Below are 26,705 nucleotides of genomic sequence, written 5' to 3' on the forward strand. Positions count from 1 at the left end.
TGTAGCTTCTAATGGAGAGGTCTTGAACATGTTTCATTATAACAATTGCTCATAGGTATTTGATGTTTGGAGATGCCATTATAATTGGCACTTTTATAATGTTGCTTTCAGCTTCCTTATTGCTGCTACATAGAAGTGTAATCTTTTACATTGACCTTATTGTATTCAATAGCCGGTAAATTCACTGGATATTATTTTGGCTTTCCTACAAAGCAATCAAGACATTTTAAAATAAAAATAATTTTAATTTTTCCTCACCAATCCTTATGCCTTTCATTTCTTTTGCCTTATTGACAGGATTAAGACTTCTGGGGCAAAGATAGAAATGGTGACAACAGACATTCTTGTCCCAATATCAGGGAGGGGGACTCATAAAAATAATGCATGCTTACTGTAGGGGGTTATTTGGTAGATATTTCTACCAAAGCAAAGAATTCCCTTCTACTCCAAGTTCACCGAGAGTGTTTATCATGAATAGGTATTGAATTTCATCTCAAAGTTTTCAACATCTACTGACTCTTTTCTCTGATGAATCACAGTCACAGATTTTCTAATTATAAACCACCTTTGTATTCCCAAAAGAACTCCTCATTTAGCTTTGATGTATTTATTATTCTTTCTATGTATCACTAGATTTGGTTTCTTAATATTTTGTTTGTAGAGATTAGTCTGAAATTTCTCTTTCTTGGGATGGCTTTTCATGATTTTGCATCAAGGGAATGTCGGCCTCATAAAGAATTGAGATAAGCTTCTGTTCTAATTTACAAGCTGCTGGAATGCAATACACCAGAAATGGAACAGCTTTTAAAAAGGGGAATTTAATAAGTTACATGTTTACAGTTCTAAGCCTATAAAAATGTCCAAATTAAGGCATCCTAGGAAAGATACCTTAATTCAAGGAAGGTCGATGGGTCAGGAACACCCCTGTCATCTGGGTACTCACGTGGCTGGCATCTGCTCGTCACTTGCCCCTGGGCTCCATTGCTTTCAGCCTCTGTTCCTGTGGGGGTTCCTCACTCTGCTTCTCCAGGGCTGGCTTTCATCCCTTGGCTTCGGTTGGCTCTCTCCAGGTTCTGGCTTGCTTAACACCTTGTGGTGATGTCTGCTGGGCTCCAAGCATCTCCAAACATCTGTGCCTCTGTTCTCCAAGTGTAGGCATCTGTGTCAGCTATGCTCTGAAGTTTCCAACGGCTCTCTGTCTGTAGACTCTGAGGCTTCTGTCATTTCTGACTCTCACTAAAATGTTTCCTCTTTTAAAAGATTGCAGTAAACTGATCAAGACTCACCTGAAATGAGTCGTATCTCAGTCGTATCTCTACCTAATCAAAGGACCACACCAAATTGGGTGCATCACGTCCCCATGGAGAAAATCCAATCAAAGTTTCCAACCTACAGTGTTGGATTAGGATTAAAAGTGATGGCTGCTTACACAAGATTTGGTCAGGATTAAAACATGGCTTGTCTGGGGTACATAATACTTTCAAACTGTCACGCCTTCCTTTCTTTCTATTTTCTGGAGGAGCTGGGTAAGAATGATATTATTTCTTCCTTGAATGTTTGCAAGAATGAACTGATGGGCCATCTGGGGTTTTCTTTGTGGAAAGAGTGTTAATAGTAGTGTTGATTTCTTTAATGAATTTTGGACTTCGGAGATTTTCTGTTTCTTCCTTCAGCTTTGGTAGACTGCTCTTTTCAAGCAATTTGTCCATTTCATCTAAATAATCCAATTTATTGATATGGAGTTGCCCATAAATCCTGCTATTGTCTTTTTTACTCCTGTGAGATTTATATGGTGACACACACACACCCCCCTTCTCATTCCTGGCATTGGCCACTTACATTTCCTTTATTTTTTCTTTGATCTGTCTTTTTAAATATCCAACTTTGGGCTTTTTCCCTATTGTACATCTGTATTAGTCAGGGTTCTCTAGAGAAACAGAACCAACAGGAGATATCTGTAAGTATAAGACTTATGAAAGTGCCACACACAACTGTGAAGATGGACGAGTCCAAAATGCATAGGGCAGGCTACAAGGCTGGCAACACCAATGAAGCGTCTCAGTGAATTCCACAAGAAAGTCTTGCTGGCTAAAGAAGTGAAAATTCTCTCTTCCCCCTTAAAAGTCTTCAGCTGATTGGATTAAATTCAACTAATGTATAATCTCATTTGTGAACTATGTGCCCTTAGTTAATTGTACATATAATCAGTCACAGCTGCAATCAACTGACTGATAATTTAATGAACTAGCTTTCTGGTTTATCAACCAGCCTTGAAATGTCCTTGCAGTAATGTTTAGGCCAATGCGTGCCCAACCAGAGCGCACGGCACCATCACCTGGCCAAGTTGACACATGAACCTGACCATCACAGCCCACCCCTTCTCAGCTTCACTTTAAACTATACTTAATTTCCAAATAGAACACAATAACAAACAGTTTTGCCTAACAATGCTCAACTCTCCTGCATACAACTAAAAACGCACTAAATCTCTCCAGAATAGGGTGAAAGTCCTTAGGTAACATTCGCTCTTGAACTTGATATCCCATAACTTAAATACTATAACATGAACAATACAGCCTGTGTCATATAAAGGACATAAGTCTTATCAAGGACTCCATAATAGGATTAAGACCGACCCTGAACAAGGTGGGCCATCCTTTAACGGAAGTAGCATCATCAAAAGGTCCTACTTACAATGGGTTTGCATCCACAGGAAAGTATTAGAATTAAGAACATGTTGTTTTGGGGTACATAGCACCAAACCACCACAGTATTCATGAAATTCTGACAATCTCACTCTTTTACTTGAAGTATTTAAGTTCCTTTCATTTAATGTAATTACTGATGTATTTAGATTTATATCCAAGATTGTACTATTTGTTTTCTGCTTATCTCATCTGTCTTGATTCTCTTTTCTCTTCTCTAGCCTTTTTGAAAATAATCAAATATTTTTATTATTCATTTTTTAAGAATCTACTTCATTAAGATGATCTGCAGAAAATAAAATATGTCCATTTAAAGTATATAGTTCAATAAATTGTGACAAATGTCCACACGCATGCAACTACCACAACAATCAAGATATATAATATTTCTATCCCCCCAAAATGGTGCCATGTGTCCCTTTCCAGTTAACTTCCCACCTACCCTGAACCCCAGGCAACTATGGATTTTGTCTCTCTCACTGTAGGTTATATTTGTCTTTCCTAGAGAATTATATAAAAGGAGTCACGCAATTTTAGCTTCTTTCATTCAATATAATGTTTTTGAGATTCATCCATATTATTGCACGCATCAGTACTTTGTTCTTTTTTCTTTCTGAGTTGTATTCCATTGTATAGATACACCACAGTATGCTTTTCCACTCATCAGTTCGTGTACATTTGGGTTGTTTTCAGCATGACGTTATTATGAAAAAAGCTGTAATGGACATTTATGTACAAGTCTTTGCATGGACATATGCTTTCATTTCTCTCATGTAAATACCTAAAAATGGCATTGCTGGGTTCTATGTTAAATGTATGTTTGACTTTATTAAAAACTACTAAACCGTTTTTCTAAGTGTTTGCTCCATTTGCAACCCGACAGCAGTAAATAAGCATTCCACTTGTTCCACATCCTCACCAACACTTGGCATAATCCATCTTTTTACTATTAGCCATTCTACTGGGGCTGTAAGAGTGTCTTCTTGTGGGTTTGATTTCTTAATGGCTAATAATGTCAAACTGATTTTCATGGGCTTATACGCAATTCATATTTATTATTTTGTAAAGTATTTATTCAAATTTTTGTCTATTTATTAATTGAGTTATTTTTATTCTTCTAATTGAGTTGTAAGAGTTCTTTATGTATTCTAGTTAGCAATCCTTTGTCAAATATATGTATTGTGAATATTTTATCCCACCCTGTGGTTTCCCTTTTCATTTTTTAATGATATCTTTTGAAAGAAGACTTTTTTTATTTTGCTGAAATCTAATTCAATAGTTTTCTTTTAGGGTAAGTTCTTTTTGTGTCCCATGAAATCTTTGCTTATTCCACAATTGTAAGGATTTTCTCCAGTGTGTACTTTTAGAAATTTTATAGCTTTTGCTTGTACGTTGTTCTAGTTTGCTAGCTGCCGGAATGCAACACACCAGAGATGGATTGGCTTTTAATAAAAGGGGATTTATTTTGTTGGTTCTTCAGAGGAAAGGCAGCTAACTTTCCACTGAGGCTCTTTTCTTACATGGAAGGCACAAGATGGTCTCTGCTGGTCTTCTCTCCAGGCCCCTGGGTTCCAACAACTTTCCCCGGGGTGACTTCTTTCTGCATCTCCAAGGGCCTGGGCTGAGCTGCAAGTGCTGAGATGAGGAATGCCAAGCTGCTTAGCAGTGCTACATTGCAATCTCTCATTTAAGCACCAGCCAATTAAGTCAAACATCACTCATTGCAGCAGACATGCCTCCTAGCTGACTGCAGATGTAATTGGCAACAGATGAAGTTCACATACCGTTTGGCTTATGTCCGCAGCAACAAGACTAGGTATGCTCACCTGGCCAAGTTGACAACTGAATCTAACTAACACATACGTTTAGGTCATTATCTATTTCTAGTTCATTTTTGAACATAGCATATGTAAAATAAAGGTTCTTTTTCTCCTTTTCCATATGGATATCCAGTTTTTCCAGCTACATTTGTGATAAGAATATATTTTCATCCATTGAATTATCTCAGCAGTTTTGTCAAAAACCACTCAACAAAGGTATGAAGCTTTTTCTGGGGCCTTTATCTGTCCCAGTGATCTATTTGTCTATCCTGTATCAGTATCACACTGTGGTTTTATCATGAGTCTTGAAATCAGGACACATAAGTCTTCCAACTTTGTTCTTCTTTTTCAAGTGTTTTAGCAATTCTAGGTCTTTTGTATTTCCATATAATTTTAGAGTCAGTTTGCCAGTTTCTACAAAAATACAAATCTGCTCGTATTTTTGTTGGGTTTCTATTGAATCTATAAATAGCATTTTTTAATTTAAAGTTTCAACTTTCAATTATGTGTTGCTATTGCATAGAAACACAATTGATTTTAGTATATGGATGTTGTATCCTGTGGCTTTGCTAAGCACAGATATTAATTCTAGAAGTTTTCCCCATATATTCCCTAAGATTATTTACAAGTACTATCATGTAGTTTTTGAAGGAAGGTAAGTTTACTTCTACCTTTACAATCTCTTCACCTTGTAGTGCTTGTTCTCACCTCTAATACAAAACTGAATTAAAGTGGTAAAATTAGACATCCATGCTTTATATCCAATTTTATGGGGAGAATTATTCCATCTTTCACATTAAGTGTGATCTTAGCTGAAGGTGTTTTATGGATGTTGTTTACCAGGTTGAAGATACTCATTTGTGTACTTAATTTACTAAGAGTTTTCATTGTGAATGGGTATTAAATTTTTGTCAAATGCTTATTCTGATCAAGTTATGTGGGTTTTCTTTAATATAGAGGACTACACTGACTTTTTAAATATTGATTAATTTGGGGTTTACTGAACTTCTTGAACCTGTACGTTGATGCCTTCCATTGCTTTTGGAAAATTCTTACCTATTATCTCTTCCAATGTTTCTTCCATCACATTCTTTCTCTCCTTCCCTTATTGACTCCAATTACTCATTTGTGGGACTTTTTGCGCATATCCCAGGTCTCCTTCCCTGTTTTTAGTGTTCACTTTATTTTCTGTACATTAGTTTGGGTGCTTTCTATTTACCCGAGCCTCAATTCGCTAAGCAAATCTGCTATTTCCAATCTACTGTAACCACAGAGTTTCTTGGGTGAAATTCTTTCACTTAATTTGTCCATATTTTTCTAAGCATAATAATAATAGTTACCTGAAAATCATTTACAACTAAGTCTAATATCTGGACCATCTGCATCTATTGTTTGTTTTTTACTTGTCAGTCATTTGGTCTTTCCTCTTCATATGTCTACTAATTTTTTATTGTATGCCAGACATTGTGTATAAAAACCCATTAGCAACTCCATGTGATATTATATTCCACCAGGCAGACTTCAATCTTCCCACTGTTGGGCAGATGGAGTTGGGAATTATTACCCCACTCGGTTCGGAACTGGGCTTGCCTGTCTTGAGTTGCGTCTTGGTGATGCTCAGCAGTCCCTGACACATCCCTGCCCTGAGATGGCACCTCCAGTGCTTCTGCCCAAGAGCCTGGTGGGCCTATCTCCTAGCCTTCAGAGGTTCCAGCCTAGCCTTTAGGCATCCATCCTACACTGCTTCAAAATCTGCAGTCATTCTGAGAGGAGACCTCTTACGTTTTGATGCCTCTTGAGTCTCCACTGTTGTCACTCCAGCCCCATGGGAATGTCAAAGTCTCCCTGGCTTTCTGTTTCCAGTAGCAGCTCATGCTAAGCACCTACAGCAGAGGCAAGTTCTAGATACTCCATGTCAAGCCTCCACTCCCTTAGGCCTTTCAAACAAGCCTGTTTTGTTTCCAGGACCCCTCCCCCTAGACAACCTTAACTTCCTAAGTACTTCCTCTGGCCCGCAGAGACTCTGGGCCTCTCCAGTCTTCCCAACAACCTCCAAATTAAAGAAATGCTTTTCAGGAAACCCTCTCTGTGTTTGAGGTACCTCAGGTCTCCAGCTTTATCACTCCAGCCCTAGCTACTAAAAGTTCTGTGGCCTCTCTCCCTCCCAGTGGTGACCTCTGCTTGGGACAGATCAGTTCATCTGCCTCTGCCCATGCTGAACCCAGCTCCTCACCAAATGGTTCTCACATCTCCCTCATTTCTGTCCTTTTGTCTCATGGCTCTCACTGTTCCTTGATGTCTTTTAAAATGCACGCTTCATAGTTTAACTGGTGTTTCTAGTTGCTACAAAGTGAGTGTTGTCTTATTGCACCTTTGCATCCTTCCTAAAAGGCAAAGTGTGGACCCCTGGATTTTAACTCTTTGAGGACAGAACTCCTGCTCACAGATTTTATAGAGCCCTGGGAATTACCTCGGGAAAAGGAAAGTACTTTATGTGGGTGGAAGTTCTGTTACCAAAGAGATTAAACACATTTTTCCAAGGGGGAGGCCCAAAAAGAGGAAGGGGACCAGTACCAAAGAGGGGGAGGAGGGGAGGGTACTGTCAGAAGGGGCAGGAAGAGAGGTGGATGCATAGACGCAGAACGCCACAGGGGGCCTGGAGCAGTAGGGACAGCACTGCAAATTCCCACTTTGGTCCTGGCTCTGCAACTGAGTGTCTCTGCCTAATGTCCCCGGGATCTCCCCAGAACCTGGGTGAGTGCAGAGCCTGCCCATGGGACAGGAAGGGTGAACAACTTGGGAGAGGCCTAACTGGCAGTGGAGCAAACATGTGCCCTGTGTTGCACATGAGCAAACAAGAAAGAGGAGGAAAAGAAGCCACCTCCGAATCGCGCAGGCCACGGCCACCACAGCCAGGGTTACTCCACTCCCCGGATGGGCCATGTTTCCCACTAGAAACCCTCCCTGGTCTGCTGTCAAGGATGGGACCCCTTTCTTCGATGGGCCATTCAAGGCCTTCATGGGTCGGATCCACCCCTCCAAGGCAACATACAGACTTTGGAGACTCACTGCTGTTCAGCTGCCCAATCCTGGGCCTTTGCTTCCACCTTTCCCCCAACCTGGATACCTGTACCTGTGCCCCCTTTTTAACCTTCAAGGTCCAGCTCACATGCCTCCTCTTCCAGGAAGCCTGTGTAGACATCAGGGACACAGGAGCAAACCAGACAGAGTCCTTGCACTCCAGAGCACTCCTTCTATGAGTCATTTTGCAGTTAGTGATTCATACCTTGGGTGGTTCCAGCTGGATTTTCTGTCATTCATGTCTGAGACCCCCTTGTGCCAAGCTGGTGGGGGGAGTGCAAGATGAACAAGGTTTTTCTCCCTTTTGTCCATACCTCCTGGTTCAATGCCTGGCCTAGGTCTTGCATTCAGGAGCACCCTAGATTTATTATCAATTGAAAACCAAACTGCCCCCCACAAGAAATGTATTCCTGCCTCTGGCACAATTTCCAGGCCTCCAGCGCGCTCGCTGGACACACAGAGTCAGATTGAGAAGTTGCCACTTTACAGCATTTTGGAGGCCAGGTGTTCACCCAGACACAAAGAAGCTCTTTTTCCTAAGGAAACGGAGCCTGGCAGGAGGCCACCGGGCCCCAGCGCCCTCTCTGTGCCCTCTCTGTGCAGGCCGGTGAGCAGGCACTCAGAGCCTGGGCTTGGCTTGGGGCCCTGTCCTTGGATAGGCCAAAGCCCATTCCCTGGAGCTTCGGGAGCCCAGATAGGCCCCCCTGCAGGCACAGGCAATGGCAGCAAGGCTAGTGGGTCTGAGCGGGACCTGGAAGCGGGGAAGGAAAGATGGCATGTCAATGCCACAGAGGCTGTCTGCTTGTTTCCTTGCCTGGGTTCAGAAGGGGTGGAGAGCCATGTGCGTACTGAGTCCAGCCCACGGGTGGGCAGCCGGGCAGGCGCTGGTTCGTCCAGAACCACATGGGGTGGTTTGAATTTGCTCCCAGACCTTACTCTGCCATTTATGAGGTGACCTCGGTGACCTGAAGCAAGCCTAATAAAGTGGAGGTGAGAAGTCTCCCCATTCCTGAGAGATAATGGATATGGAAATGTTTGCTAAAGGACAGAGATAAGACACTGAGTGTTCAATGTTCTATGCCTCCCACATCACCCTCACGAATGCAGTCACTTGTCTTTATTTTCAGTTTGCACTCTTCAGCCCCAACTTCCCTTCCGACTGCCCTGTCCAGTTGTCCCCTCTTGAGCCCCAGACCAAGCAGTTCTCCCAGAGCCAGGCGCAGGCGGCCCCAGGCGCAGGCCGCCCCTTCCGCAGTGCCCCTGGTGGCCACATGGTGGCACTGTTGCAGCCCGGCCGCCTGAACAGTCCTGCTCTCCCTCACCCTATTCCAGCTCCCCCTACGGGTTGAGTCTGGGTTCACCTGCTGGACACCCCATCTCCCAGTAACTTTAAAACTGGGCTTTGGTGCCCTTCCTGCCTGCACTGTGCTTGGCTGGATCCACCCTGGGTCTCCTGGGTATCCCTAAGGAAATCTGGGGTGAGTGGCCTCCCCCATTTCCACCAGGCCCCTGCGCCCCTTTTGTGGGTCCCCCTCCACCTCCCTGGAAACCTGGACTTACAATTCGTCCTCCCCTGCCCATGAGCAAGGGCAGTAGTGAATGGCTCCGAATGTGACATTTTCCGTTTCTGCCTTTCCAGGGGTCCCTGCGACAACTCCTGCCAAATGAGCAGCCCCTGTGAGTGCTCAAAGAAGCCATAAGAGGGTCCTGGGAGTAGGGATGTGGGTCCCTCCTGACGAGGTACCCGCATGGGTGGAGGTGGGGGGCTGGCTGTGCAGGGGCCGCCGCCGGCTCGAGGTTGATGGAGCCACGGTTGGGGGGCTCAGGGGTGCCTCCATTTCCCCGACTGCCCCGTGGAGAGACCAGCATCAGCGGTCGCATGTCCTCCTGCCTGGGTGTCCTGGAAGCGGGTGGGTTGTACCGACCCGCCGGCTCCCGGGCTGCAGCGACCCCTGAGATCAGGCGGCGATGGGGCTCATCCCCCGACCGCCATCACGGGGCCCTGCCCGGGCCAAGCGCCCTTGCAGGCGCCGGGGACCCGCGGTGAACAGGACCACCTGGGCCCTGATGAGGAGCCGACACTGCGCCGGGCAGGGTAGGGGGCGTCACCTTGGACCTGCGGCTCGTCCTCTGCCCCCTCTGCCTCGCCGGGCTGCGACTCGCAGCGAACCATGTGATCTAAGCTTGGGCGGTGGAGGTTCAGGGGGCGGGGCTTGAAGAGGCGCTAATGCCTCAATGCCAGTGGCACCGCCAGTGCCGCCAGTGGCACCCCCAGTCCCCCGACCCCAGGGGCTTTGAGGACCGCATGCCCGTCCAGGGCTTGGCCTCCTGACACTCCTGACAGCCTGGAGGAGCACCCTCACCCTGCCTCGGGGAAGGTCGGCTCAGACCCCAAGGCTGGCCCAGGAGGCCCATCCTGGTGGCCGGTCCCTGGGGTGGAGCCTGTGGGCGCAGGGTGAGCAGCAGCTCCCCCTCGCATCCATGGAGGCCAGAAAGACCGTGCCTCTCCCCTCCCGGGTCTCATCCATCACCTTTGTTTCTTCCTGGGATTTGCCACCCTGGGGCCAGACTCCTTTCTAGAAGCAGCAACCCCAGAAACATCCCAGCCACCCACCCCTCAAAGACCTGATCCCCCGAAGGACATTGATGGGGGGCAGTTCCCCTAGGGGTGACCTGGGCAGATGTCCTTCCTAGCTAGGGCTCACAGTAGGGGACTGGATGCCTGGCCTGGGAGGGGCAACAAGTGCCCATGGCCCTCCTTCTGAGTCCAATCCCCCCCTGCAGCCCCCACACCCACAGTGCAGCCCATCTGCAAAGAACAAACTGGGCGTTCCAGAGTCAATGGGACCTGGGCAAGCTGCGATTACACCCCCATCTGCCACCCTCACCCCCCTGCTCACATTTGAGGACCCTGGGCTGGAGAGGGCAGGCAGCAGGCTCAGGGTTACACAGAGCTGGTGATGGGGATGGGACCCAGGCCCACTCTCTCTAGAGGGCAGTTCTACTCTACTCTGTTCCTGGGGTGCGGCTGATACCCCAGAGCCCACTGTAGTCCAAGGGTGGGGGCTCCCCACCTCCAGACAGCTGTCAGGCTCTCACACACTGGCTGCTGGCAGTGGTTCCACAGGGGCAGTGGCCTCCCTGGGGCGAGTGGGCTGGGTGGCCGCCGGAACCCTGGGGTCAGCAGAAGAGGCCTGGCCAGGCTCAGTTGTGAGTCTGGATCTTTGCGGAAACTGATGTCCAAACACAAGGCTGTGACTCCTACTGGCTGAGACTCCCAGCAGGCCTTCCAGAAGCATCCCCATGAACTGCCTTTGTCACAGCCAGCAGTCCGTGCCTGGGAGCCCAGCTGGGAAATGGGTCTGGCCAGGGGGGACCCGCAGCCCTGCAAGCCCACCTGCCTGCCACAGATGGCAGCGCTTGGCAGGGCCTGGGGTGGGGGTGGGGGTGGATGCTGGGGACGCCAGGCTGTGCCCTCAGCCACAGAATGGGAAGGTCAAGATTGAATGGGCCAGGGACTGCGGGTTGGGAGGTGGAAGGAGGCAGCTTCCAGGGGATCCAAAGCCCAGAGGTCAGCACAGACCACCACCCGGCTCATGACAGCCTGACTGGGGACCCTCGCCACCCCCATTCCTTGCCCTCCCCTTTGGTTGTTTCCATGGGGGCGGGGCTGCCCTCATACCCACTGCTCCCCTCCCTCCCTCTTGGGGCGGGCAGGCAACCAGAGGGCAGGAGGAGGGGAGAGGGAAAGGGGGAGGGGGGAAAGGGAGGGGAGGGGAGGGGGAGGGGAGAGGAGGGAAAGGGAGAGGGAAGGGGAGGGCCTGCCTGCCCTTCCGCCTCTGCCCGCAGGCCCCTGCCATGCCCCCTCCCGCCCGCGCTGGCCGCGGCCCATCACCGGCACCCGGCCACAGCTGGAACCCATTACGCCCCCAGCGCCTCTAGGGACGGCTCGGCTAATAAGTGACCCTCTGTAAATGTTAGGAATGAGTCAAATTTATGCTGCGCTGCTGCTTTCCCGTTAGCGGGTGGCGCCGCGGATGCCCGGGGGAGCTCGGGGAGGGGGCCTGGAGGGGGCCGTGCAGAGAGGGGGCAGTGGGGCGCAGAGGCCCGTCCCCGCCTGAGGGGCGCCCAGAGGCTGAGGCAAGCAAGGCCTGCCTGTCTTCTCCACCACAGAGCCTGGCCGGTCTGGCCATCCAAGTCAGGGGTCAGAGTAGACTGTCACCCTCAGGAGGGTCCAGCCTCTTCCCCCCTAGGAAATGGTGGGTGGTGGTGCCAGCTGGTAGGGGCCTCACAGGCTCAGAAGGGGGAGCGGGAGCGTCCGGCCTAACTGGCCCACAGCACATGCCCCAGGGAGGCTGCTCACTGCCCCCCAGAATCCAAGGGGCTCACCTTGGAAAGGCCACATGGGACTCAAAGTCATTCACCAGGTGAAAGTCAGGCCCCGGCCTCAAGGAAAGCTGCTCGCCCATAACCTCTGCCCACAATGAGTGGGGGGAGGGGCAGGGGAGCCCGATTCATGGGCACTGGCTGAGTGGGCACGCGGGGTGGGGGTGGGCGGTGCTGCACAGGCCTGTTGTGGTTTCTTGGGATGACTCTGGAGCCAGCTCTGGAAGGGGTCAGCATGCTCCAGCTGGGGGATTCCAGATGGAGGAGGAGGTCATCCATGTATCCGGGGGAGCCCAGGGCAGACCGATGTTCACAGTGAGACTTGAACTGGCCATGGGGGTGGGGGATAGGGGGAGCAGGATGGGGCAATGGGGCTGCTGCAACCAAGACCACCTCCCCCTCCAGTGGCCCAGGGACTGCGGATGGACCCCCACGGAGCAGTCAGAGGGGATGAGGAGCTCAGGGGACTGGGAGGCTACCAAGCCATCACTCAGCAGGACACAAGGGCCTTAGATGAGCGGTGGGGGAAGGGGGGCAGAAGATAGTAGGCCACCCACCTCTACAGCACTGGGGCACCCCCTGGGCTGAACATCCAGCTCCGAGGACCCCTTGGGGAGTGTCCAGTTACCCTTTACCATTTAAATTCAGATACCTTCACTGGACTCCCACCTGAAGCTGGAGTGGAGCCAGAGAGCAGGCCCACTGTGACCCTTGCCAGGTGTCCCTGCCCCTGTCATGGTTAAGGGCAGTGCCAAGGGCCAGTCAGGTACAGGTGAAGAAACCGAGTCACGATGGCTAGATGACCAGCCCAGCCTCAGCCAGTCCTTTCCTGGGGTTCCAGGCAGAGGCGGGAGTGCCACAAACTCCAGCAAGCTGCTATGGGGGTGGGGGCACTCACACCAGCCTCCAGGGACTCAGTCAGTGTTTTTCAGAGATTGGAGGACACCGTCCTGAGCCCCATGGCCAGCAGAGAAGACCGAGCCCTGACCATGCGAGGAGACGCCTGGGGGGCTCCACCCAGCCCTGTGCCCGCCCAGATCCGCCAGATCGTGGCTGGCAGCCTGGGCGAGGAGCCGCCCCCAGGTGAGGGGATGGGAGCACCTAGGCGCTGGGAAGTACCGGGCTGGACAAAGCCCCCCACCCACCAGGTCTGGCGGGCACACCCACTCAGCCTCCGGACCATGCTGGGTGGAGCTTGCTCTACTGACCACCAGGGCGTGCTGTCCTAGGCTCTCCTGTTTGCCCGAGTCGAGTGAACCCTCAGGCGGATGCTGGGGGCTCAGGCACTAAACAGGTGTGTTGGGTGTAGCTACCTCTCACCTGGTCCTTGGCGTGGCCCTGCTTGTCGCCTGTGCCTCTGCACCAGGCCGCACAGCCAGCCACTCACCCAGTCTGTGCTGGGCCCCTGTGCTGGAAAATCTATACAGGAGGTGCTCATTCCCTATGATGAGCCTTGCCCTGCTCTTCCAGAGGAACCAGCATGAGTGTATGTAGGAAGATGAAGCCCCACAATGGATCTAGAGGAGGGCTTACCGAGTGGGCCTGCACTGGGCACCTGGGGGCAGCTGCTGTCCCAGGGCTGAGAGCCGCCCCACCCCCATATTCTGCTTGAACTGGTTTGCAGCAGGGCCAGGTACAGGTAGTACTCGGTTAGAGATGCTGATAAACTTTTATCTGCAAACACTTCACACTCACCGAGTAAAAAGTCCCCTCCCTCACCTCTTGTCCTCTGGTGACCTCTATTTGTAAATGAAATTCCAACGTTGCAAAAGTAATATATTTGTCAATAAAATTTCTCACAAGAAACAGATGTTGATCAAAGGCAGGGAAGGAGGTAGACGCCCACTGGCCCGAGAGGAAGGGATGGGACGCAGAAGGGGTGCACAATATGGGAAGCCTGGGGCTAACCCAGTGTGGGAGTCTGGCAGCAGTCCACCGCCCTCCTGGGGCACAGGGTGCCGTAGCTGGCTGGGCTGGGGTCCTGGGCCTGGCCACACCCAGCTGCCCGCAGTGCTGCTGTCTGCAGGGGTGCGGGAGCCCCTGGGAGCTGCAGCTGGTGTGCAGGAGGAGAACAAGCTCCTGCAGGACGCGCTGTCCCGCCTGGAGGACCTGCTGGCCCAGACGGGCGCCGAGAGGGACGAGCTGGCCAGAAAGTACCACGCAGTCAGTGCACAGGTGAGCACATGCAGGGCACATGGAAAGGCTGGAGGGTATGGCCAGCCCTGAGGTGACACAGTCACCCTTAGACCAACAGTGCCCTCAGTGGGGCCACACAACAAGTCTCAAAACACATCACAGCACTGTGATTACTGTGGGGAAACTGAGGCAGGGCTGAAGGGGTCAGAATAGGAGGTACCTGGGCCTCCCCAGCCCTGGCCCAGCTCAGTCACTGACATCTCACCTGCCAGGAACCTGTGGGGTAACCTGGTCGGGCCTGACCTGTAGGTGCCCAGCGCCCAACCCAGAGTTGGGCAAGGAGGCCCCAGCAAGAACCTGCTGAAAGAAGGAGGTGCAGCAGCAGGGCACAGGCTCCAACCCCCCAGAACACAGGAATGCTCCTTTCCAGGCCCCCAGCCCCCACCTCCCAGCTGAGGCAGGCAAGGCTTCTGGGGTCAGAAAGCAAGTGTCCAGAGCATGTGACCTTGACACGCACCCCCACCCACCCCTCTGTCCGCCTTCCAAGGGGTCTGGGAGCTGCAGCAAGAGGCCTCCTGGGTTCTAAAGCATGAAGCTAGAAAGGGCCTCCTATTGTATAGATGGGGAAACTGAGGCAGAAAAGTGAAGTCACTTGCTAAGCCAGAGCCTCTTTACTATGTCAGCCACGCCTAAGGTCCTGGCAGCTTCTGGGGCAGAACCGGGCACAGAATAGACGCAGGGTGCAGGGCAGGTGATGGCTGAGAGGTGCAGGGCAGGTGATGGCTGAGAGGTGCAGGGCAGGCACGGGGTGGGTGCAAGGTGGGTAAGGGGTGCCCCAGGTCAGAGTCTCGGGCTCAGAGCCCCTGCCATGCCTATCCTCACCCCTACCCGTGCTCTGTGAGGCAGGACTGAGGACTCACTTTCCAGATGAAAAAACTGAGGCTTGGAGAGGGGCAGGCGCTTTCCGAGGCCGTGCTGCCATCCTTAGGACCACGCCCTGGTCCAGGTCGGCCCTCCCAGAGCAGAGATACAGCCCCCACAGGCTGGGCCTTCTGTTGGGGTCCTGGAGGCATCCCAGGTGCTCCTCTGGGCTCTGCCTGTCTCCCACCCCTGGTCCCATATGCCTGCCCCACCCTTCCCCTGTGCAAACACCCTGCCCCCATCTGTGCATCTCTCGATTCCCCCGCCCAGGGTCCTCAGGGGCAGGACCAGCAGGGGGGTCACCCCCAGCCCCAGGACACTTGGGAGCCTCACTCCCATCCCCTCCAGCCCCAAGTGGCTGCGGGGGAGCTACGGGGGGTCTTCCTAGCACTGGGTGGGAAGATGCTGGGAAAGGGCCGGCAGGAAGAGCGGCGGCCAAGGTCCTGCAGACTGATTAGTAACCTTGTGAGTCAGCCCCAACCCTGGACACGGGCGCCAGAGCTCTGCGCGCCTCCTGGCCTGGCCCCGAGGCGCCCCCAAGCACCAGGCACGGGGTGGGAGGGGAGGGGGCAGGCGTGACTGCTGCTTGGGCCTCCACCTGGGTGGCGCTCCCAGCCCGCCCCCACCAGCCCCCAGCTCCAGCTGGGACCCTTCTCACCCTGCAGTGGCCCAGTCAGGTCCTCTCCCTGCCACAGATCCCTCCCAGCGTCTGCCAGGCCCCCCTTCCACAACCCCAGCTCCAGCTGCAGGCTCCCGGCCCAAACCCGCCCTCTACCAGGTGTGGGTCCTACACTTGGCCCCAGCGAGGCCTTTACCCCGAGACCCTCACTGTCCCGTTTCTCTGGGCTCCAGCCACAGACCCCGGACAGCCCCAGCCTGGCTTGGACACCTCCCCCCACCCCATCTCCGCAAAGCCGGCTGGAGGGCCACAGGCCCTTCCCGACCCATGTAACCCCAGGGCAGGTCCTGCTGTTCCAGCTGGACAAGGGACTTGGCCGAGGTAGGAGGAGAGCAGCAGCCCTCTGGGGTGGGAGTTGCAGGCTGGAGGGGCCTGGTTCCTAGCAGGAGCAGCAGGGCCATGGCCTAGGCCATGTGCCCTCGCCTGTCCAGCGGCCTGTGAGGTGATTGGCCCATTCAGCTCAAGAGGCTTTGACTCAATCCCCCTCCTTCATGGGCCTCAGAGCAGGGCAGACAGGGTGGTGCTGACCGCGGAAGGCCCATTGCTGGAACCCTCCCTGCACCCACTTTCTCCCTACCTCGCTTTGCTCCTGACCCCTTTTGGGTGGGTGGGCCATGCAGCCAGCCCCAGGGCTCTGATCTAGGCACCCCTGAAGGAGCCTCTTAAGGATGGGGCCTGGTACCCCGCCGTGGGCCCTCAAAATCCCCACAGTGCAGACAGCCAGCAAGCAACTGGGCTGGAACTTTGGCCCCATGTGCCCTTCACCGTGTCCAGTGCCCTGTTAGCTAGCTTTCTAGGTTGAGTGGCTGGACTAGGCTGGCCTTGGGGTGCCAAAGCCCATGGTGTGGGGACAACCAGAGGAAGACCTGCTTCTCCTCATGGGGTTGTTGGAAGCTTGGAGCTGAGTTCCTCTGTTCCTCCAGGGAGTGCTCCTTAGTCCCGCCAAGAGGGTAAGTAGCCCAGGTCCCAGGCCGCCACTTCCCCAGGCCTTCAGCCCACCAAGTCCCAGGCCCCAGGCTCCAGATTCCCAGACTACCTCCTGGGCCAGGCAGTTGAACTAGATGAGCTCCACCCACTCCCTGGGTGCCGTGAGGACTTCTGTAGTTATCTGACTCCCACCGGATTGTCCGTGCTGCCCAGATACTGTGCTGGAAGGTCAAACAGCCAAAGGGTCCTGGAGGTCTGAGAAGAGGCCCCCAGGGACTGTCCTGGAGGGTTTGTTTTCGGCCCCAGGGATATAGGGAAGCCTTGGATGCAACAGAGAGTGTATTAAGGAGAAAAGTACTCCAGAGACCCTGAGGCTACCTGCACCACAGTCAGAGGTGGGCAGGCCTCAGGGGTGGGTGCCCGCTCAGCCCACCTACCCGTTCCGCCTTGGTCTACCACCCTCTCCTTCTAGGAGACTCTGCCCAGGGAAGTGGGGGGAGCCAGGGCAGCTGCAGCTGGAGGAGGGACAGCAGCCCAGCTGCTGGAGGGCCATGGCAGGGCACAGCCTTCCTGTCCCCACCCAGGCCCTGCTGCCTCCTGGGCACACAGATTGGTTCAGGGATGGAGGGCAGCCACGGTGGGGTTTCCCGCTCCATAAGGGCTAAGCAGGAGCTCACTGCCCAGGGCCCACCGGGGCCTCTCAGCCTTGATGACCCCAGCCAGGCACCCAAAGGGGCCACCGGGACAGCCCCCAAATGGGCCCATTTGGGGAGGACATGCCCTAGCCACCCGGCCAGACCATGCAGCCCTCGGGCTCGTCTGTGTTTAATGATCAGCGGCCCACCTTCAGCGGGCAGCTGCTTGGAGGCACCTGGTCCTGCCACGTGGCCACGTGGGCTCCTCTGGCCTCCTCCCCGCAGGGCCCATGGCAGTAATAGAAATCTCAACAGACCACAGGAAGTCTCTCTGCAATTCCATCATGGTCCTTAGGACGTGGGGTGGGGGAGGGCTGCAACTCTGAAGGCCAGTCCAGGCCTCTCAAACTAAGCTGGCCCACCCACACGCAGCCACACCGGCCCCACAAGCCCCTGCCCAGCTGGGCAACCCCGCAGTCAGGCAGCAGGCCTCAGTTTACTCATAGGTAACAGAGCTTGGGTTGCATCAGCTGTCCCCAGGGTCCCTGCAGCTCGAAAGCCCCTAACTGTGGGCTACCCACCACACCCACACTGTCCACAAGGCCTGAGGGAATTGGACACATACCCCAGATCAGTCCAGAGCCCCTGCCTGCCCACCCTCCATCCCACAGACTCAGCCTTGATGACCCCAGCCAGACATCCAGAGGGGCCACTGGGACAGCCCCCAAATGGGCAGGACCAACCCCCTGCAGTGGGGGGTGGAGGTTTGGTTGGGAATGGGGGCCTGGGTGGGTGTGGGGGTGGGGTGGGGTGGAGGGTTGGTTGTAGGTGAGGCCTGGGTGTAGGGTGGGGGGATCTGGTGGGGGTGGGGGCCTGGGTGGGGGTGGGGGGTCTGGTGGGGGTGGGGGCCTGGGTGTAGGGTGGGGGACTGGGTGGGAGTGGAGGCCTGGGTGTAGAGTGGGTCTGGTGGGGGTGGAGGCCTGGGTGGGGGTGGGGGATCTGGTGGGGGTGGAGGTCTGGTGGGGGTGGGGGCCTGGGTGTAGGGTAGGGGGATCTGGTGGGGGTGGGGGCCTGGGTGGGGGTGGAGGTCTGGTGGGGGTGGGGGCCTGGGTGTAGGGTGGGGGGATCTGGTGGGGGTGGGGGCCTGGGTGGGGGTGGGGGGTCTGGTGGGGGTGGGGGCCTGGGTGTAGGGTGGGGGCCTGGGTGGGAGTGGAGGCCTGGGTGTAGAGTGGGGGGTCTGGTGGGGGTGGAGGCCTGGGTGGGGGTGGGGGGTCTGGTGGGGGTGGAGGTCTGGTGGGGGTGGGGGCCTGGGTGTAGGGTAGGGGGATCTGGTGGGGGTGGGGGCCTGGGTGGGGGTGGGGGGTCTGGTGGGGGTGGAGGTTTGGTGGGGGTGGGGGCCTGGGTGTAGGGTGGGGGGTCTGATGGGGGTGGGGGCCTGGGTGTAGAGTGGGGGGTCTGGTGGGGGTGGGGACCTGGGTGTAGAGTGGGGGGTCTGGTGGGGATGGGGGCCCGGGTGGGGGTTGGGGCCCGGGTGGGGGTGGGGGCCCGGGTGGGGGTGGGGGCCTGGGTGGGGGTGGGGGCCCGGGTGGGGGTGGGGACCCATCATCTGATCTAGTGTGAGGAGGCAGAGCCTGGGCCTCACAGACCCAGAGCCAGCCCCAGCCCACCCACCCTGGTGGGCCTTGCACCAAGGGGCTAGCCAGGGGACTCAGGCACCTCTGCAGCTGCAGGCTCGGGTGGGGAGCACGGAGGCGTGGCTGCGGAGGTCAGAGCTGGAGCACAGCGTGGACCTGGAGGAGGCCCTGGGCCGCCTGGAAGCCGCCGAGCAGAGGTGAGACCGGGCAGGGGCAGAAAGTGAGTGGAGCCAGAGCCCGCTGTTTGTCCCTGTGTCCGTGTGAAACTGGGGCAGGGGCACAGAGCCAGGTGGGCCTGACAGAGGGGGCTGGGGGGCAGCCCATTGGCCTCAGGCAGGGCTGGAGCGCCGTGCCCCGCCCCTACTCTCGTGGGACCCCATTCCTCGTCTCTTGAGGCCAAGGCCCTCTGCACCAGCAGGGGCCTCAGGGGTCCAGGCCCCCCACCCTCCTTGCCCCAGCATGCCCACTCTCTCTGAGAGCTGCCCGGTAGCCCTGGGGTGGGATTTTATTTTTGCCCCTTCCCCTATGTCACAGATAAGGAGACCTGGCGCAGAGCTGGGGTTAAGGCAGGGGTCGGGTCCTGGAATAAAGCAGGGGCAGACAGACAGACCAACCACTAGAGGACTCTCCAAGCAGCCCTGGCTCAGTGTTTTCACCAGACCCCCTGACCCTAGTCTTTCTGGCGGCATACCCCATAAGTGGAGGTTCATGGCCTGGGAGTGACTCGCTGGGACACAGATGCTACCTTTGGAGTGCAGATCCCCATAGAGGGTCTTCCTTGCCCTTGTCCTAAGTATGCCATGCCCAGTACCTGCTGCCAGCTGAGACAGTGCAGGCAGGGGTACCCCAGCAACCCTTCAAGGGCACCCAGCTCCCCAGTGGTAGCCCCAGCTCCCTCCATCCCCTAAGCCCCTGGCATGGTCCCCGGATGGGAAAGGTATCTCCCCATGCTAGCAGGGTCACAGGAGGAGCTGAGTCCAGGACCCCACTCCATCTCCCAGGCCAAGGGAGACAAAAGTTCCATACCTGGCTCATCCCCAGAGAACCTGGAAAAGAGGAGAAATTGCCAAGGAGCACTTGGAAACCAGTATTTGGGGTGTGGGGGGTATCTTGAATGGAGGCCAACATCACCAGGAGCAGAGAAAGACCTGTCTGTGGCCCTGCAACCCAGAGGCCACATGTAGGCCTATCCTTGGTGGAGAAGGGTCCCTGCGATCACGGGGTGGGGGTGGGGGGCTTTCCTTCACAGGAGTTGCCTGAAGTTCTCTCCTCACCCGCCCTGAACCACTGCACAGACAGTCCCTCCTAAACCTCTGCCACCCTCTAGCTGGGGGGCCCCACGCCCTGCTCTCCTTGCTTGTTTCTGGGTTCACTGTGCACTCAGGAGTGAGGGTCTGTCACAGCTGATGGGAACAGAGCCAGAAGGGGAGTTGAGAAGGGAGAGGAGGACAGAAACAGGTGTCTCAGTAAAGGAGGGCTCCTGGGAGTGGCATTGGGACAGCAGTCCCAATCCTGTTCCTTGGTTTGGGGGATCTTGGAGGGGCTACTGCCAGTGGTCAGTGCTGCTCGGAGCACACCTGAGCTGGGGTCGGCAGGCCTAGGACAGTCAGGTCTCCATCTATGCCAGCGGGAGAGTCCCCTGGCCAGCACCCATCTCTGTGGTTTCTGCCTGCCCAGGAGCACCGGCCTCTCCCAGGTGAATGCCCTGCTGAGGGAGCAGCTGGGGCACATGAAGACAGCCAACGACAGGCTGGCAGAGGAGCTGGCCAGGACCACTGGCAGCGTGCTCCGCATGCAGGCAGAGCTGGAACTTGGGGAGGCACGACGGCGGGCCAAGAGAGAGGTGCGCAGCCCCCCACTTTCACCCACCTATTGGGGGAGGCCGGCTCAGATTCCTCTACTAGGCAGGGTGGGTGGGCAGCAAGACTCAGAGAAGGGTGTGCCAGCTTCTTCAGAGATGCCCCCTGGGGGCAAGGCTGCTCACCTCCCACCATGTCATGTCCCCCAGTGGGCGTGGCCACGACAAGCCTCAGAAGGAGGTACACTCAGGTGGGATGGGCAGGCGGACAGGACCCAGCGGCCAGCCCTAGAGCAGCATGAGTTCGCAGACACCAAATCCTGGCTGTGGTGAGGACCACTTGCAAACTTTGCAGTCCCAACTCCCTCTCAGACTGCAGAAGAGGGACCCCTCAAAGGATGCAACCTCGCCCACACAGCAGCTGACACCCTGAGCCATTTGTGGATGAGCCTGATGGGGGGAAGGGGTTGCCTCAGATTCCAATCTGACATTGTGTTGGGGTACCCCAGAAGACTGTGGCAGGGGCAAGATGGCCCTCTATGGCTGAAGCAGGGCCAAAGGGGCTGAGAGCCAGAGGGGTCCCTGACTACATTCCTGGTCATGGCAGGGACCACGAGCCCTTCATCAAGGGATGTCTGGATGACACAGCCCAGTGTCACCGCGTGCACTCTAGGTGGGATTTTTTCCCAGAAGCTGCCTTGGAAATGGGCTGCTTCCAAGTGAAGGCAGGAACCAAGGCACCTCCAAGTGCCTGGGCCTTAGGCTAGCCTCCACTAAACATACCCCCCCCCAAAAGGCCCACCTCCTAACAGCCATCCCTGTACTTACCACTCTAGGTTAGGCAGCTACTGGGGGCCAGGATGGCCCTGGACAAGGCTGCTATGCAGGAGGGGTTCGGCTTTCAGCAGCTCTGGTGGACCCATGCCCTGCTTGGGCAAAGGAGGGCTTCAGGCAGGCCAACTGGGGGGTCACAGAGGCAGTGTGCTGCCCCCCATGGAGTGTGCTGGGTGAGCTGTTCATCACAGGGTGGCATGGCGGTATGAGTCCGGGCGTGTGGTAGGGGACATCCCCGAGCATTCACTCCCCCTGCCATAATGGGTCCACTTCCTTATGGCTGGGCTGACCATTTAGTGACCATGCAGTGACCATGGCAAATACCCCGGGAGGAGACAGTTCCCTGAGTGCAATTTGGCATTCATCATCATGGGTCTTTGTTTCATGAGTTCATGGTTGTTTTCTCTCAGCACTTTCAAGGTTCTCTCTCTGTGTCTTCTGGTTTCCATTGTCACAGTCAAGAAGTCAGCTTCCGGCCTTCCTTGACTCTGACTGACTCCTTGTGAAGGTAACTTGCCTTCTCACTCTGGCTACTTTTAAGATATATGCTTTGACTTTGGTGTTCTGCAGTTTTACTGTGATGTATCTTTGTAAGATTTCTTTTTTTTTTTTTTTATCCTGCTTAGGCTTCATCAGGCTTCTTGAGTCTTCTTTTAATTTTGGAAAGTAGCCATTTTCTCTTTGAAGATTGCCTGTGCTCGTTATCTCTCCCCTCTGTTGAAATCCAGTTAATATATGTTAGCCTTTCCTCTACCACCTCCCAAGCCTCATAATCTATCACAGTTCCTTTCTTTTTATCACTCTGGACTGTAATTCTAGATAATTTCTTCAAATCTACCTTCCTGTTTGCCAATTTTCTTTTCTGATGTCTAATCTCTGTTAAACCTGCCCACTGGATTTAAATTTCAAACATTGTTTCTCATCATTCAGTCTTCTGTTTGACGCTTTCTCACATATCTTTCTCTTTACTCATTTTTTTCAAGCATGTTAAAATAGTGACTTCGTCTTGTATGTTTGGTATTCTAATATCTGAAGTTTTCCAGGGACTGATTCCATTGTCTCCACTGTCTCTTGGTCATGGTGTTTTGTTTCCCTGTGTCTGGAAATTTTTGTTTTTAACTGAGAGCTGCTTACTCTTTCTTGGAACTTTGTGAAGATTCTTTGAAAGCTAGGGTGAATGTAGTACCTTGCATAAATTATTTGCATTTGTCTCTGCCAATTTCTGGGGGCCTCTGCCAGTCCTTGGGACCATACTTTGAATTTCAGCTGGGCTGTTTCTGAGACCACCAGGTTATATGAATTCAAGCTGCAAACTGCATTAAAGCTAACTGTGGTTCCAAATCCACAGGGAAGATTTTTAGCCCCTCTACTGAACTCCAGAATTCTGGACAGTTTTCCTTAGTCTCCCACAGAGTGTATGGGTATGGATTTGTGCATGCACATGCACCCACCTAAGGGGTTAATCTAGCTCAACCTTACAATGAGACTGCAGATTTTGAAATATACCTTTATGGGTGGGTTCTACTACACTCTCCACTTTCGGGTGGTGCTGGGTTCTGCTCTCTGTCCCCTGAGCCCCTCACAGTCAAGGACACTGATACTCAAATTGCTCATTTTGTTGAGAAATTGCCTGCATCCTCTCTTGGTTCACTGGTTCCTCACTATTTTGGCCAGCCCAACCTTGCATTCCAGAAGTGTTATGTAGGAATCTAACATATTTAGCTATATTCACTGGACACGTCCAGTTAAGCATCTGGTCCCCATGTTGTCAGGTGGAGTAGCTCATCCCTGTTCCTTGATGGTCAGTCAGGGGTGGGGAGGGTACAGCTAAAACAAGCATGCAGCTAGCTCTCGTGCCAGGCAGGAAGTGTGTGTCCTGCAAAAGATATTCAGCAAAGCGTCACTGGGTTCAATGAGGGGGTAGGGGTCACCTCAGATGTAGGATAAGAGGAGGGACTCAGGAAAGTCTTAGTGATTGCATGGGCCTTGAAGAACAAGTGAAAAGCAGCACAGAAAAGCATCGGGGAGGGGGCTCGCTGAGGGGTGGAGCTCGCAAGGGGCAAGCAAGGAAGAGGCAGGGGGAGCACAGGAATCCCTGGGATATTGGTAAACTCCTGGGGTCCCTGGAGGTGAGCTTGCAGGAGACAGTGGGGTGCAGGGGCTGGGAAGGTCTTTGGAGATGCAGAACGAGTCAGGCAAGGAGGGACAGCTCTTGAGCACACACTGCTGGTGCTGGTTCCTGCCCCCACCCCTCCCCTACAGCCCTGCAGTGACCTCCACTCACCCTAGACCCCAGATCTTTCCGCCTTGACTCAGTTGGTAGCCTTCCCACTGGCCCCACCCCCACACTCCCAGCTAAACTATGACTCCGAGTGGTGGAACTCCTAACACTCTCATCAGCACCTTCTAGGTGTGCAGTCCCACACCTGAACCTCTTACCCAGCCCTCCTAGGCACTGTCCTCCCTCTCATAGGCTGCAAGGGTGGGAACTGAGGGCTCCAGGGGTGGACCATGCCCCAGCAGTGGACCAGCCCAAGTCAGAGAGACTTAATTGCTGAGCGATTCCTGGTCCTGGCTGGAGCACCGTAGTTGCCCTTCATGGGACCGTGCATTGCACCCAACCTGACCTCCAGCATCAGACAGGCCCCAGGGGCTTCCCACGGGGTGCCCTGGGTGTGGTCACATGCTGGGGACTCTATTGGGGAGCCCAGGGTTCATTTCCATTTTTCTGGAAGGTAAGCCATGGGTGCAGGGCTGCAGGACCTGGTAGGGACTGCGGGGTCCACTTCCAGCTCCTGTGGACCTGCCCAGCACTGTGCCTGGAAGAGGACAGATTGGGGGTGAATGGGGTTACAGGGCTCCACTGCCATCCCAGTACCCAGGCCTCTGGCCTGAAGAGGACATGAGCCTCTTGCTTTCTAGAGCCGGCCGATGGGCCCCAGGGAGTCCCAGAGCATCTACTCCCTGTGGAGACAGGCCAGGTCCCTCCGGGCGCACCTGACCGAGCTGCGGGCAGCCACAGAGCGGTGAGAGCCAGCTGCCCACTGGGGGCACCAGGGCTGACCCACTGGGTGTGGAAGGGCTCAGAGGGTGGACAGTGAAATGGTGGGAGGCAAGTGGGCTGGGGAGGGCAGGCAAGGGCTGCAAGGGGTAGGCGACAGGTGAGCAGGCTAGCTGGGGGCTAAGTCCTCCTGCTGCAGCCAGAGTGGCGGTAGCCCATGAACAGAGCAGATGGGCCATGAGGTCCTTGCAGGCACCTCACTCTCGTGCCCTGGGATATGCCCAAGAGCCTGCTCTCGGCACTCCTGTTTGCACACGAGGAAACCAGGCTCAGAGGGTGGGCATCATGCTCAGGGCTGCCAACTCTGTGCAGCCTGGTCCCTCTTCCCTAAAGCCCCTCTCGCCATTGCTGTTCTTGGGGCCAGCGAGGGACTCCGCCTCTAGTGGAACCATAAATGCCTCGTGGTGGGGGCTTGCCCTGAGGAGGGGAAGGGGTTCTGCTGCAGGGCGGGAAGCAGGGGCAGGCACAGTGAGTCTGTGTGTCTCTGTAGCTTGGCTGGGAGCCCCCCGGGCCACCTGGCTCACAGGTCCTGGGGTTTAGCTGGGGGTTTCCAGACCCTTTGTCTCACCAGGAGTCTTGCGGACATGCGTGCGGATGCGGCCAGGACAGCCCGGCGCCTGCGGGTGGCCTGCTTGAACCTGGACGCCAACCTGAGGCTGTTGGCTGGGCAGGGCCCTCAGTCAGAGAAGCAGATGTGGGACAAGGTGCAGGAGGTGCTGCAGCTGCAGGGCCACTGGCAGGCCGAGAGGGTGGCTCTCCAGGCCAGGTGGGTGCAGGGGCCGGGGGCCCACCTCCAGGCCCGGGAACGGCACCGGGTCCTGAGGCTGCAGCGCAGATGCCAACATATGGTTTTATGCTCTCCGCTCCCCCCGCCCCGCCCACAAGCCCCGGGCCCCCTTCTTTGCATTGACCGTGCAACCCTTCCCACCCCTGGTTTCATTCCAGGCTCACGGAGCAAACACTGCTGGTGGAGAGGCTCACGGCACAAAACTCAGAGAAGGAGAGAGCCATTGCCACCCTCAAGGTGGACGTTCAGAGACTGGTGCGTGGGCCAGGGGTCTGCAGCCACCACTCATGGCTCCTGCCATGCCGGTGCTGCCTGCTTCACAAGGGCATCTCCCCTGGCCGCAGGAAGCCCAGTGCAGTGGGGGTCAGCTGGCAGTGGACAGCCTGAAAGACAAGGTGGGATCTCTGCAGCTCGCACTGGACAGCATCACCAAGGTACCAGGCCCTTCTCCCATGGATCCACCCCATTCTGCATGGGGGGTGAAAGGCAGGGGGCACAGGGTGCTGGAGCCATCTGAGAGACCCAGCCAGCAACCCAAGTCTGCCCACCAACAGCAGGGCTTCTAGACCAGACTTCTCCACTCTCCGGCTTTATGGCCTGGAGTCCATCAGCTCAGTTTCCCCATCGGTGAAGGGGGAGATTGCCCATGGGGTCCCACAGCTGTAGCTGACCCCGGAGATAGCTGGAAGGGCCATTTAATCACAGTCCCTTTCCCTCTCACCCCCACCGCCTCCTCTCTGCACCCCAAAGGCGGCCCAGGGGTGCTCAACGTGGCCGGAGCTGGCGTGGAACAGCAGCACTGAAGGCGAGGAGGCTCAGGGCCGACCAAGGACCCCCCTTCATGCTGCATCTCCCAAGCCGCAGACCCGCTCCCCGGCCGCCCCAGACTCTGCACTGCAGGCTGTACAGATGGCCATGGAGAGGCAGCAGCGGCGAGAGCAGGTGGGTGGCCACGGCTGCCCTGGTCGCCCAAGAGGCTGGTGGGCCGGGTCTCCACCGGGGGGCTTCATGGCCCTGGGGAGGGCATGTTGGGAACCCTGGCTGCCTCATGCCCACATCCCCTAGGAGCTGTGCTTGCGACTGGAGTCCTCCCAGGAAGTGGTGGCCAGGCTCCGGGAGCAGCTGTCTGAGAGCCAGCAAGAGCTGCGGGCCTCGAGGAGGGAGTGCCAGGACCTCCTAGGCCACCTGGAGGCCCAGAACCTGGAAGCACAACAGCTCTGGGGGAGGTGACAGTGAGGGCCGGGCAGGGCTGGGCAGGGCCAGACAGGGCTGGGCAGGGCGGGCCCAGCCTGGCAGTTCTC

General features: G+C 55.1%; 1 protein-coding gene across 1 annotated transcript in view; it reads left to right on the forward strand.

Moving 5' to 3' along the window:
• The window catches only part of CROCC2 (ciliary rootlet coiled-coil, rootletin family member 2), a 102,388-nt gene that overhangs the window by 20,728 nt on the left and 54,955 nt on the right, over positions 1-26,705 (forward strand). Inside the window, exons 2-11 of the mRNA XM_077151745.1 lie at positions 12,925-13,075; positions 14,004-14,167; positions 19,015-19,121; positions 20,602-20,767; positions 24,479-24,582; positions 25,189-25,383; positions 25,563-25,659; positions 25,749-25,838; positions 26,155-26,346; positions 26,470-26,630. Of these exons, the coding sequence (XP_077007860.1) occupies positions 12,925-13,075; positions 14,004-14,167; positions 19,015-19,121; positions 20,602-20,767; positions 24,479-24,582; positions 25,189-25,383; positions 25,563-25,659; positions 25,749-25,838; positions 26,155-26,346; positions 26,470-26,630 (1,427 nt within the window). The remainder of the gene's footprint in view (positions 1-12,924; positions 13,076-14,003; positions 14,168-19,014; positions 19,122-20,601; positions 20,768-24,478; positions 24,583-25,188; positions 25,384-25,562; positions 25,660-25,748; positions 25,839-26,154; positions 26,347-26,469; positions 26,631-26,705) is intronic.

The sequence above is a fragment of the Tamandua tetradactyla genome, chromosome 3 (genome assembly GCF_023851605.1).
Source record: "Tamandua tetradactyla isolate mTamTet1 chromosome 3, mTamTet1.pri, whole genome shotgun sequence".
NCBI classification, from domain to species: Eukaryota; Metazoa; Chordata; class Mammalia; order Pilosa; family Myrmecophagidae; genus Tamandua; species Tamandua tetradactyla.